Here is a 14,076-nt window from a genome sequence, read left to right as displayed (position 1 = left end):
GGGTGGCAACCATATAATAGCTTGAATGGGGAGAATCCAGTGGAAGCTTGGGGAACCTCCCATACAGCAAACAGCAAGTAAGGCAGCAGGGCGTCCCAGTCTTTCCCATCGCGACTAACCACTTTCTGTAGCACATTCTTCAATGTTCTATTGAAGCGTTTGACAAGACCATCGGTCTGGGGATGATAAACTGATGTCCTGAGGGTCCGTATATGGAGCATTGTACGTAGGTCCTTCATTAACTTAGACACAAAGGGGTTCCCTTGGTCCGTCAGGATCTCTTTAGGTATCCCTACTCTGGAAAAAATCCGGACTAATTCTTTGGCTGTGGTCTTGGACATAGTGTTCCGTACGGGTATGGCCTCAGGATTTCGGGTGGCATAATCTAGTACTACCAGAATGTACTGATGACCCCGGGCTGACTTCTCCAATGGCCCTACTAGGTCCATAGCTATTCGCTCGAATGGGATTTCAATAATTGGTAGAGGTACCAAGGGGCCCTTAGGTGTGGTCAGGGCCCATGTATCTGACATTCCACACAGGAGGTACAATATCACCGGACCACTGCATAAATGCCGGGCCAAAAAAACCTCTGCAGAATCTGATCAAGGGTCTTATCTACCCCTAGATGGCCCCCGAACAGATGGCTGTGGGCCAGATCCATCACGCCCCTCTGATGCTTCTGTGGGACGAAGAGTTGTTCTATGACTTGCTCTTGGACCCGGACTACTCTGTATAGCAGATCACCCTTAATCACATAATATGGCCCTGGGCCCTTAACTCTCCCCTCCACGGGGACCCCATTTACCTCATCTCCTTCTTTACGAATATTGCTGTATATTGGATAATTGGCCTGATTCTAACCAAAAGTCCCGAGTGAGGTCCCCATTTGTCCAAACTCAGGGGGATCTACCTCTGACTCCCCCTCGGGGAAAACCCCCGGGGAACTAGGTCTGGTGATTGGGTCATTGATCACCTGCCCCACCCCGCTGTCCGTTGAGCCACCTCTTTCCCCTACAAGCGTAGATTTCTGGTACTGGATCAAGATCCTCGTTCCCCTCCTTTTATCCGCCCTCCGTTCCCTCCAAGTCTTCCTGGGCTTTCCCAGCGGGGAGAACAAATCCTGGCCAAATTCATGTAAGGCTGGGGGTGGGGGGTGGTTATCTATCTGGGCCACCCCCTGGATCCTGAGTTCATTATTTTCTTCCACCTTCTCCCCAGGGAGTAGGCTATCAAATCCCAGGAAGTCTCATCCGATAAGGACTGGGTAGGGGAGTTTCGGAACTACTTGCACCGTCACCTTAGTGGGGTTTCTGAGAACTTCTATTTTTATGGGGATGGTTGGGTAGTAACTGACATCCCCATGCACACAGGATATTCCTGAGCGTTTGGCCCGGGGTAGTTGGTCCTGCCCGACCAGCTTTCCTGAGACCAGCATGATTGCACTTCCCGAGTCTACTAACACGGTGGTCTCTATACCATTCATCTTAATGGGTCTAGTGTATCTACGAAGGACCATCGCAATCCCTACTAGACCCTACTTAGTCTAGTAAGAAATAATAATACTTATTAGATCACATGGTCCCCCTATATCTCTCAGTTCGCATTGCATGGGCTCTTCTAGATTTGGGCATTGGGCAGTGATATGCCCCCATTCGCCACATGCATAACATCGGTACCCTGCTCACGGCAGCTCCCGATTTTTCGGGCTACTGGGCTTTCTCCTCCGAGCCTTTCTCCCCCAATCCTCAAGTCTCTCTGGGATCTCTGGCTGCTCTTCCGCCTCCTTCCTCCCCTCCATAGTCCGGCCTGGTGCTAGGGCAAACCGGGGCCTCGGTGCAGAGACTTGTCTCCGATTCTGGCGCCTTCCTTTCCCGGTGGTCCGAGAAAGTTCTTGGGCTGCTAAGTGTTTCTCTATGAGGGCAACTAGTTCATCATAGGAGGAAGGATCGTTTTGGCGGACCCACCCTCGTATGTCCGGCGGCAACCCTGTCGTGTACCTATCCAACACGTGGATTTCCACTATCTTCTTCAGCCCATGGGTCTCGGGGCGGATCCACTTCCAGGCGAGGTGGATTAAATCAAATAGCTGGGACCTCGGCTGTTTGCTGTCCCGGTATTTCCACTTGTGGAAGCGCTGGGCCCGTATGGCTGGTGTCACATCTGATCTTGCCAGGATTTCCACCTTCAGCTGGGAGTAATCCATAGCTGTCTCTGTGGTCATGTCAAAATAGGCCTTCTGGAGCTCCCCACACAGAAATGGAGCCAGGATACCTGCCCACTGGTCTTGGGGCCAGGTCTCCCACAATACTGTCCTATTGAAGGCGAGGAGATATGCCTCTATATCATCGTCCGTAGTCATCTTCTGTAAATAGTTGCTTGCCTGCAGTGGCCAGGCCCCCTCGGGCCCATGCATCAGCGTGGTCAGGGCTTTTAACTGGTTCACTACTTCATTCAGGGTGGCTCGATCTTGGGCCACCTGGTTCATCAGTAATTGGTTCATCTCTTGTTGGACGCGTACTGACTCTTGCTGGGCAGCCATCTGTACCCTGGTAGCCTCTTGTTGGGCCGCAGTGGCTTGTTTCAATGCCTTCACTACATCCTTCATTTTTTTGGGGGGTGATTTACCTTGCTCTGAGATGGCTTGCCACAGAACCTTACTCACTCACCAAATCCCACTGCTGACACCAAGTGTGGCAAAATACCTTGTTCGCCTCAGCAGGCTCAGTCCTTTTTAGCCTTGGAGACTCAGGTTTGGGGCAAGACAAATCCTCATAGGTGGCACAGGGTCCTGCTATTCCTCTCTTCAGTCAGTCCCTTGTGCATGTTTTTCTTCCCTTCTGGGGAGGGAGTGCAGCCTCCCTACTGGGAAGGTTTGGTGTCTTGCTGCAAACAGCCTACTGGCAGCTTCTCTTCTCCTCTCACTCCCTCACACTCCTCCTCCTTCCACCCAGGGGAGGGTTTAAAAAGGTCTCAAGTAGTTGGAGTCAGCTGAACCTAATTGGTTCCCTAGCAGCCCCTTTTCCAGTTGAACCTTATTGCCACTTGGTTATCTCTCCTCATTGGATAGGGAGGCTCCTTTTAACCCCCTGGGACTAATTGCTACCCTCCCCCCCTTGTAGCTGTTTGTTCTGGGTTTACTGCATAAGTCAATGTTCAGTTGTAGACTTTTGAAAGAACCACCGTACCGTTTTGTTCAGAGTTACGAACAACCCCCATTCCTGAGATGTTCATAACTCTGAGGTTCCACTGTATTTATGACAAAGCTGCAAAGAAAATTAGCCTTCGTGTTATTAAATGGTGCTTCATCGCTGCTGGTTCTTGGCAGCTGGGAAAGCCAAAGCTAATAGACAGAACTTATTTAAAGCTCCAGCAGTTTATTATTTCATTGGTTAGCAGTTGTAATACCAGTAATAATACTCAAGAGTCTCTTAAAATACAGCTTTTTGCGATGTACAGTATAATTAATTGGGTTGCTACGCACAACTTCCCTCATTTTGGTTAGTCAGTTATTCGGAGGGTTTAAACAATTCCCTGGCAGTAGCAATGTGCCAGTGGTGATTGTGTGATCTTACTCCCATTCCTGTTTGTATTAGAGCAGTGCATAGAGGGCCCATCCAGGTACCAGTGTGTTAGGTGCAGTACGTACAGAAGAATTTGCCTGGAAGAACTTGCAGTATGTTTAGACAAGAAAAGAGATGGGAGTAAGGAAGTATGGGGAATTGAGGCCTTGTCTACATTTAACATGCTGGACCGGCACAGCTGCACCCATGCAGCTGAGCCACTGTAGCTCCTCAGTGAAGTTAGGTCAGTATAACTGCATTGCACAGGGGTGTGGATTTTCCACAACCCTGAGTGATGTAGTTATACGGACATAAGTTGCTAATGTAGACCAAGCCTCAGGCACACCCAGGCTCCTGGTGTGTCTATACTTAAAGCACCACAGCACTGCAACTGCACCACTGTAGTGCCTCAGTGTAGACCAGAGGGGGGAAAACTACAGCCCGTGGGCCATATCCGGCCTGCAGGACCCTTCCCTCTGGCCCCCGAGCTCCTGCCACGGAGCGGGGTCAGGACAGGCTTGCGGAGGAGCCAGTCCAACTCCCCGGCAGCGCGGTGTGCTGGGCGGAGGCTAGCTCCTGGCCCCTCCCATTCTGCTCCCCTTCCTCCCTGCCTCCCTCGCAGTCACAGTCCCCCAGTGCCTGGGCAGCGTGGCTGCATCTCCAGCCAGGCGGCACGGCTATAGCGCCGCCAGACCTGGTGCTCCAGGGTGGTGCGGTCAGGGGACAGGGAGCAGGGGGAGTTCTGGTGGGGGGCTGGATCAGGGAGGGTTGCAGGGGGGCGGCCAAGGGGCTTGGGCCCTGCTGCCGGGGACAGGGGCAGAGCAAGCCAGGGCCCCCCTCCACCCCATCATGCTTGGGCCCTGTCCCCAGCAGCTAAGCCCAGACAGGGAGCGAGCCCTGCCCGACTGCCAGGGAGAGCAGCCAAATGAGCAGGGGAAACGCACAGGGAAAGGACTGAGCTCCCCTTTCCCCCATTCCACAGGTAACGTGGAGCAGGGAGAGCAGGGAGGGTTGGAGAGAGGTGGGGGTCCCAGGGGTGGTCAGGGGGTGGGGAGCAGGGAAAATTGGTTAGGGGTGGGGGTCCCAGAGGGATGGTCAGGGGGTAGAGAGCAGGGGTGTTTGGATAGGATGCCACCTGTAGAGTCAGACCAGTTGAACTGGCAGGAGAGAGTTTTTGAGATGATGACTCTTTAATAATAGAAGTGAAATAATCTTGGAACTAGAAGGTTCTGCCACGTTGGGGGGGGCAGTCTATCAGAGTGCAAAGGGTGCTAGTCCTCAGCTTCTAACTTGAGGATTTTGTGATGGGTGATACAGACCCCTCTCTCTCCTGAATGAACCCTCTCTCTGCTGGAAATGGAGGGATTTACATCTGTGAGTGAAGAGGAGCTTCATAGGAAGACACCATGAGAGTTCAAGTTCAGATTCAGCAATTAATAGTGATTAGGGTACGCTTTGTGGAGGAGAAGCGGTTTGTGGAGTTCTGTATGTTGGGGACTTAGTGGGGATTGGATATTGGAACTGTCCCAGAGCGAGACAATTGTCACAGGGCAGTGGTTTTCCACGTGTGGTGGCACTACATCTAAGGGGTCTTTGAAAGGTGGTTGTTACCATAGAACAGAGGTTTTCAGTCTATGGTCCATGGACCCCTGGGGGTCCGCAGACTATGTCTAAGATTTCCAATGGGGGTCCGCACTCCATTCGAAATTTTGTAGCAATCTGCAAACGAAAAAAGGGTGAAAACCACTGTCCTAGTATAGAAGTAGAGGATTTGAGTAATGGAAAGTTCTTTCCAAATGCCAGCCTTTAATAAATCAGTTATTAATACTAGAAAGCCACACACGTAAATTAACATTAGAGACTGGATATGTATCATTTAAGTGATACTTAGGAAACTCTGTTGCTGTGTGTAATAAGTGAGGCTCCAATTATGTGTGAGTCCCTGTGTATCCTACCATCTGTGAGCGAACACTTTTCACAGAGCAGTCACTCCATATCTGACCTCTCAGTCCTCATCCTCAATCGAAACCTGCACAACACTTTCAGAAGATGAGCCTGAGAGCTTAAATCCATAAGTTCGTAGACACTAAAAATCATGGTTTTAATAAAGACACTAGATTTATGGCTTATCACAACAACCTGTAATCCACTAATCTGTATTTTTTGTCCTTTGACTGCAGCGGTGTTAATTGGCCACCTCATCTTGAATTGTTTCTTAGATTATGTGTTAACTACTTATGATAAACAATGTATTCCACCTTGTATTTGGGTGTGACATTCACAGTACCTTTCCCAGAACTGAGGAAGAGCTCTGTGTAGCTACAAAGCTTGTCTCTTTCACCAACAGAAGTTGGTCCAATAAAAAATATTACCTCACCCACCTTGTCTTTCTGAAGTGAAGCTGAGTAAATTGTACTTTCTGGGGATTTCATTAAAAAAATAAAATTTAAGGCCATGGTCCAAATTCTGTTCTCAGTTTTTCTGAATTTTCAGTGTTATGACTCCAGTGATGGGAGTGGAGTTAGTCTAGTTTTACAGTTAGGCTAGGTTGCCTGGTACCCAGTTTTTGACCGGAAAGTCTGGTCAAAAGTGGTCTGTAGGGTGTTCAGTCAGTACTTCTGACTGGACACCAAAAGTCCGGTTACTGCCTGCAAACCCCACCAGCAGCCCGTCACATCAGCAACCAAAACTTCCTCCTGACCCTAAAGAAGAGGAAGACTATGAGCTGAATCTACCAGTTCTGCTAGTACTGACAAAGGTATCTTCCTCATCTGCCGATGAGGCGGTCTCTCCAGCTTTGCTGTCCCCTCGAGATGACCAGCAACTCCTGGAGCTGCTACCAAAGGTGGCAGAAGAATTCCAAATCTCCTTAGAGGAGGTCCAGGACACACAACATAAGTTCCTAGACCTCCTGCAACCCCTGGCATCCAGCTAGATAGGACTGTATGGCATGCACTGGTAACATGTATCCCTACTTCCAAGAGGGCAGAGAAACATGACGTTGTCCCACAAACAGAGCAGAGTTTCTATTTACCCACCCGGTCCTGAGCTCCGTAGTTGTTCAGGTTGCCACAGAGAGATCCAGGCAGCAACACCCATAAGGAGGCCAAGTGTGTGGACCAGCTGGGGAGGATGGTGTTTACATCTACAAGCCTGCAGTTTAGTGTATTGAATTGTCAATTGCTTTTGGCTAAGTATGATTTTCTGCATTATTAAAAGTTTATAGATTTCAGGGACAAATTGCCCCAGAGGGACAGGGCTCACTTGCAGGCTCTTATTGATGACGACAAACTGGTGGCAATGACTTCATTACAATCTGCGGCTGATGCAGCCTGCACCACGTCAAGATCAATGGCTATTGCCATTGCCTGGGAATCATGGCTATGCTCTAGGGTTTGCCAGGGAGGTCCAGAACACTGTAGAAGACTTGTCCTTCTATGAGACCCGTCTTCTCCATGAAAAGACAGATAAAACTTGCACTTGCTAAAGGACTCCATGGCAACCCTCCACTCTCTGGGTATATATCCACCAGAGGAAATACAATAAGCAGTTACCATCACCGCTCTTATGAACCTCTTCATAAAAGGCAGAGGGTGCAAGGGCCAGGATACTCTGCACCTTCCACTTCAGTCACATTAACCCAATCTCCAAAGGCTACTTTTGACAAGACGGTCCGAAACTGTGAACTACTGTTGGTGCCATCTCCACCTAATCCCTAGATCTCCTTTGGTGGCTGCCTAGCACTCTTTTCCCACAGTTGAAGGGCAATAACATCAAATGTTTGCTGGATATCATCCATTCCAGCTATCCCATAGAGTTTCCCTACCCCCCCTCAAAACCCCCTTCCTTGTCCCTTTCCAGGGATCATTCTCACCAGGAGATCCTCCTCCCAGGGGATAAAATCCCGCCTTCAGCAGGGAGCAATAGAGCAGGTACCTCTTCAGCATCAGGGAAAAGGATTCTATTCAAAATATGTCCTAGTTCCCAAAAAGAAGGGAGAGTTGAGACCCATTCTCAACTTGCAACACCTTGACATTTTTATTCACAAACTAAAATTTTGTGTGTGGTTACAGTGGCATCAATGATACCATCTCTGGAAAAGAACCCGTGGTTCTCACTGTGAAAGATGCATGCTTTCACATGGATATTTGCCCTTCCCGCAGAAGATTCCTCAGGTTTATGGTGAGTCCCAATCACTATCAAGATGGAGCGTTTCCATTTGGTCTAGTAGCCACTCGCAGGGTCTTCCCTCGACATGCAATGAGCACCGACATTGGCATTTTACCTGCCGGGAACAAAACCCATTAGAAAGTCACCTAAATTTTTCATTGCCATAGCAGAACAGCTTTGAGGTCAAGCTGTATCCTCTCAGAGGGTCTCTAAGTAGCTCTTCAGGTATATCCTTAACTCTGTTACCAGATGGCACAGCTTCCTCCCCGACATGTAGTAAGGGCACACTCTACAAGATACAAGCGGCCTCAGTAGCATCACTTCAAGAGGTCCCCTGCTTGACATTTTCAGGGCAATGAGGCATTATGCCATGGCCCAAGAGTCCTCCACTGATGCATCCTTTGGGCAGAAGTTCTACAAGCAGCTATACCACCTGCATCCTTGCACCCTTCTTCTCTCTAAGGACGGCTTGTCAGTCACCCACAGTGGAATACACATAAGGACCAGCACTCGAAGAAAGGAAAGGTAACATTACTTACCTTGTTGTAACTGGAGTTCTTCAAGAGGCATGGCCCCTATCTGTATTTCACTACCCACTCTGCTTCCGATCTTGGCGTGATTTGTGGTGGAGAAGGAACTGAAGAAGCGGTCGATCCGCCCCTTATGCCCTCCGTGCAGAGCGGGAGGGGAGTAGGGACACAGGTGTGAACCAATGGACACTGCTTGCAAAAATTCTCCAATCTCAGGCACAGGAAGCACGTGTACCCACAATGGAATACAGACGGGGACCATACATCTCAAAGAACTCCAGTGACAACAAAGTAAGTAACTTACCTCTTGAGGTCATTTTAGTGTGAAATATCTTTGCATTGAAACTGAATTCTGGAATAAACTGCATCTGGTGTTTCAAAGTGACAGCAAATAGATTTAGAAGTCTTGGGCTATATAATCTGCAGACTGGCACAGCTCCACTAAGGCTGTGGAGTGGTGCCAATGTACATGAGCAAAGAATTTGGCCCCTTTTAAAAATGAACACTTATCTGGTATTTTCCATTCCCCATCTCCAGAAGGAATGAAGGAGACGAGGAATGGAAAGGGCCCTTGCTCTCTACCTTGATTTATAATGTAATGTACTAGAAAATGTAAAAATCTTGGTTTTATATATGATAAATCATAGGTGGTTAAGTTATAAACTGGAGGTGGTGTAGCTGTTGATTGTCTCTGACCTATGATGTAGCTAGTACCCTTCTGCAAAAGTTTTCATGTGTCCATCCCATGGATAATTCCCAGAATAGGATTACATTGGGCGTAGTTGTGATGTACAGGCTGTCTTGATACTCCCTTGGTTTCCTGGCTGAATTGACCACGTTTTTATCCTGCCTTGCCCAGCAGCCTTGCCGTTATCTGCTTTGTGAGATAATGGGTCTGTGTGGAAAATCGAGGCTGCTATCGGATTGAAACAGAGACATGGGTAATTCTCTCTGAGAACAATCTGCAGATAAGATTGTTCAAATTTGGAGGGGGATGAATGATTCCATGGGGGCTGATCTATGTCTGGAGGAGAGAAATGTCCCAGCTTCTCAAGTTGATTTTTTGGACAGTTTTTCTTGTTGAGAGCTAGAATTTTTGAGAGCACTCCACCCTACTGCTTTCAGATCAGACTCATTCTTTCTTGTATTTAACAGGGAAGGAGCACTTTATTATTAAGGGTAAGCAGGTTGCTGCTTCTTTGAAAAGAGTTGGACCTGCTACTCGGGAAAGCACTTCTTGATGCTAATCTTCTCCAGCTATCACCCTGTCTGTAACATGTCCTTTGTGGACAAGGTGATTGAGAATAAAACAGCAAGACACCACCTGTGACTCCTGAACTTCCTTGGTCCTCTTCAGTAAGATCTGAGGCCTCTGTGTCGTATAGAGGAGGCTGTATTGGCCTCTGTGGTTGATGATGCCCACATTAACTCTTGTACACTATCTAATCTATCTATCATACTTATGTGGCCCCATTGCTGTACTATCAGAGTGGCTCAAAGTAATTAGCGTACTTATCCCCATACACCATTGTGAAGTAAGGAAGTATTATTATCCCCATTTCACAGACGGGAAACTAATGCTGCACAGAAATGATGAAGTCAGAGTTTGGGTGGTGAATAAGTGACGACAGGCTCCAATTCAGCAAGTCGGTGCCATTTTAAGGTGCTCCCATGAAGTGATTGGCCCTTGTGTGGCATTTCATCCTGAGCCGAAGGCTAGACAGGAGCAATTCATCTTGGCAAAAACCCCACAACAAAGGCAACTAGTCATTGCCGTGCCAGCAGACTACAGTCTGCAAGGGACACCTTCCAAACACTTTGCATGGAAATGAGTTGAACATCACTGAGGAGGAAGGAAGTTCAGTAGTTAGGGTGCTATCCTGGAACTGACTCAGGGTCAATTTCCTGCTCTGCCACAGACTTCCTGTGCAACCTTGGGCAAGTCATTTGACCACTCAGTTTCCCATCTGTGAAATGGGGATAATAATATTTCCTTACTTCACGGTGGTGTATGGGGATAAGTACACTAATTGTACACTGAAGAATAGTAGTGCACAACCAATAGTACACTAATTGTCCAAATTCTCATCATGTTTTTAAAGTAACATGGCTACTTTTCTCTTTACCAGTATCTGAATACTTCTAGGAAGTGTGAAAAAGCTATTTTGACCAGGAAGGATGGTATTGTGCTTATGGGCACTGAACCGAGACTCAGGCACTGTGGGCCAGTTACTTAATCCCTTTGTGCCTCCCTTTGCCAAGCTGCAAACTGGGGGATAATTCTCCCTTTCTTCTATCCTTTTGTCTGTCATGTCTATTTAGATTGTAAACTTTGTGGGGTAGAGTCTGTCCCGTACTATGTATTTCTATGTGTCTATTGCCTCGGGATCCCAGCTGGGGCCTCTGGGAACTACTGGCATATAAATAATTACAACAGTTTCGTTAGATTGTCCTCAGTTCTACCATGTGCTTTCTGTATGACTTCGGGCTTAACACTTAACCTCTCAGAGCTTCAGTTTCCCTATCTGCAAGCTAGAGATAATGCCTATCTCACCAGGGTGTCATGAGCTTTAACTGACATCTGCAAAGTAGATTCCTGGATGGGAGATGCCATATGCCTGCACAGTATTATTATTCTCTATCTGTTAAATGTGCGTGGCATCGTTGGTAGACACAGACAGTACAAGCCATTTTATAATAAAGATTGTCTCTTCTGGATGTAAGAACCTATCATCTCTCTGGGTCTAACTGCATGTGTCAGAGCTGGGTAATACGGCCTGTTGACTGGACACTGGGATGAATGGCAGCACTTTTCTATTGACAATTGAACAACACTGTTTCCCGTGATGTTTGTATTAAGATAAGACGTTTTTGTTTAAATTCATGCTTTTTTTCTCATGTCATTGTCCAGTCTGAACAAAGGGTCCTTTGTGGGCATGTTTTTGGTAGCTTGTTACCATTGGATACAGGGTTGAATGGCTACTTACTTACAAAGCTACGGCTATGGGGCAAATAGTGTTTGCATCAGCAACGTGACAAAGTATAGCTGCAGTTCTGACATGATCGATAAATGATCTAATTCCAAATTATGTTTATCTTTGTCTACAAAATGCAGGTGTGATGGCTGGGTTTAATATGAGTGGAGACCTCCAGAAGCCTGTGGCCAGCATCCCACTCGGGTCTCTGGCAGCTATCGGCATTTCGTAAGTCGCTTGAAAGAGAGTGAAAAGAATTTACTTTCTGTTTAGAGTGTGCCCTGGATGTGACCAATCTATTTCGTATTCCAGTCAACCTTTTATTACTCACCCATCTGGAAAATTACAGTCTGGCTCTTGTTCAAATTATCATCTATTACCTACTCCTACTCTGGATGGTTTTAGTGAAGAGATTCATTAATGCGGATATAATCAATTCTTCTCCACCCCTCGGGCCCACTTCCTAATACAGAATGTGTATTAACTCTAGAATTGTCAAATTGGACTACTCTGGAGTAGATTTCAAAATTGTTGGATTTAGGGTTTTTTAAGAAAAGAAAAATTACAAGCCTTCTAAAGAAACAGGCTGAGTCGTTTATTTATATTAGCTCACGTGTTGCAGCTAAATTTCTCAAGTACTTTTTTATTAAGAATGACTTAGGGTTTATCCTCACAGCAGCTGGGAGGGTGCTTCCCGTGCTGGTAGACAGTCGCACCAGCTTTGCTCAAGCTAACGCGCTAGAAACAGCAGTGTGGCCATGGCAGGATGGGAGGTGGATCAGGCTAGCTACCTGTGTGCACACCTCGGAGGTCAGGCGGGCTAGTCTAACTGTGTCCACACTGAAATATTTAGTGCACTAGTTCAAGCTGAGCTCGCGCCTCTGTGTATCCGAGCTGGAAAGCACACTCCCAGCTGCTGTGTAGACATAGCATCAGATGAAAGGAGCCCTTCTGGTGGCAAACCCATAGTGAATGTGACACTGTGTTCTTTGTATGTCATTTCTCATCCTGATCAGTTTTTGCATGGTAATGTGACCAGGTTTTTTTTTTTTTATGCAGTGTGTGTGATGGTAATATTTCCTCTCTCAGCCATAAAGGGTAACGTTTTATCGGTGGGATGATTTTGAAGGCTTGTAATTGCCTGGTACACAGTCTTGGGGATTAACCTTGCATGAAGCGTGGAAGGTCATTCCCGAGGCTTAAAAAAGAACATTGGCGTCATTTGGGCCCCAGGCATTTTACACATCGTTCTGGGCAGGCTAAATTCCAACTGCCCCATGCACGTGGCAGTGGGTTGCTCTGTTGTCCCTTGGGACAGAGAGGCAGATTGTGTCACTGAGATTTGTTACCTGGCACAGTGTACACCCTGAGGAGAACCAGTGCTGTTACTCTGGCTGGTGCATTGTGGGGGATGGAGCCTAGGGTCCCTCAATTCCCTGCCCTGCCCCAACAATTCCCACCTGCTTGTGCATGGTGGGATGTAGTGATTTGTGGAAGGCTACATCTCTGTCTGGGCGGCCTACCCTCAGACAGATGCAGGAAGGACAAGGTAGAAGTGAGGCAATCACATTTAATATAATATGCCGCAGACTTGGCATGCCCACTTGCAGGCATTTAGGAAAAGGTGAGTTTTAAGGAGGGATTGAAGGAAGATGTCCATTTACATTGACTCATTTCCCTATTTCAGACATTTCGCATCTAGTAGTTCTCTCTGAGGCCATTTTTCACATACAATAGAACCTCAGAGTTACAAATACCAGAGTTATGAACTGACCAATCAACCACACCCCTCATTTGGAACCAGAAGTACGCAGTCAGGCAGCAGTAGAGACCAAAAAAAAAAAAATACAGTACAATACTGTGATAAACATAAACTACTTAAAAAAATAAAGGAAAAGCAGCATATAGCAGTTGCTGCTTATCACTTTACACTTTTGCCTTTGCATGTAGGCAATGCTACTATGCTACTCCCTAAATTTTAGAACAGGGAATACAAGTATTGCAGTAATGTCAATTATTTGTGAAGCTTTTAAATGGTGGTCACTGTAAGTAGCTGAATTTCTTCAGGCCTTCATGATAGTAAAAATGCCCAATGAACTCATTGTTTTGGGAACAAATGGTGTCTCTCTCTCTTGTTTGCAGGTGGTTTCTATATATAGTCTTTGTTTTCTTGCTGGGAGCAATTTGTACCCGGGAGTCGCTCCGCTATGACTTTATGATAGCAGAAAAGGTAATTAGTTAAATTTAAAATAACTCAATCCATTGTAGAAAACGGTGCTTTCCAGTCTACAGGGGCATTATTTTAAGCTGGGATTTTCCAGAGCCTAAGGGAAAAGCAGTGGGATTTGGTGCCTTAGACTCCTTTGAAAATCCCAGCCCAAGATTCCTAGGTAAAATTGATTTGAATAGCTTGCATTCTCCAACATGACCTGTAATGCTGAATCTTGGAATAATTCCACAGCAATAACTTTAATAGCTAAAATATGCTAATGTTGCCTAATGATAAACACTGTACATTATTCAGTATAGCCTTTTTCATCAGTGGAAGCTTAGGTCTAATTGAAATCTCCAAAGAATCACACTGCTTATCTTTACTAAGCCAAGCAAGGCTTACATTTTCCTATTCACTCTAGTGTAATTGCAATGTAAGTAATGGGATTATTAAATCCTAGGCATTCCACATTGGCATATACCTACAAAGCTGGTTTGTAGTATCATAGTCAATGAACCTTATCACTGAGGTTCACGAAAAGAGAAGAAAAGATTTCAGTGTATTTCATTGCTCGCTTACGTTAAGTGGAAGTAAAATGTTTATGGCTAATTTTCAATTATCCCCCA

General features: G+C 46.6%; 1 protein-coding gene across 2 annotated transcripts in view; it reads left to right on the top strand.

Moving 5' to 3' along the window:
- SLC12A8 (solute carrier family 12 member 8) overlaps positions 1 to 14,076 on the top strand; it is a 93,356-nt gene that overhangs the window by 52,026 nt on the left and 27,254 nt on the right. For both annotated transcript variants that reach the window (XM_084643051.1, XM_084643052.1), the window contains exons 7-8: positions 11,379 to 11,466; positions 13,381 to 13,468. In XM_084643051.1, the coding sequence (XP_084499177.1) occupies positions 11,379 to 11,466; positions 13,381 to 13,468 (176 nt within the window). The remainder of the gene's footprint in view (positions 1 to 11,378; positions 11,467 to 13,380; positions 13,469 to 14,076) is intronic.

Source organism: Lepidochelys olivacea, assembly GCF_965140295.1.
Source record: "Lepidochelys olivacea isolate rLepOli2 genome assembly, chromosome: 11".
NCBI classification, from domain to species: domain Eukaryota; kingdom Metazoa; phylum Chordata; order Testudines; family Cheloniidae; genus Lepidochelys; species Lepidochelys olivacea.
Note: the sequence above shows the minus strand (reverse complement) of the source record. Positions and strands in the feature narration are given on the sequence as shown.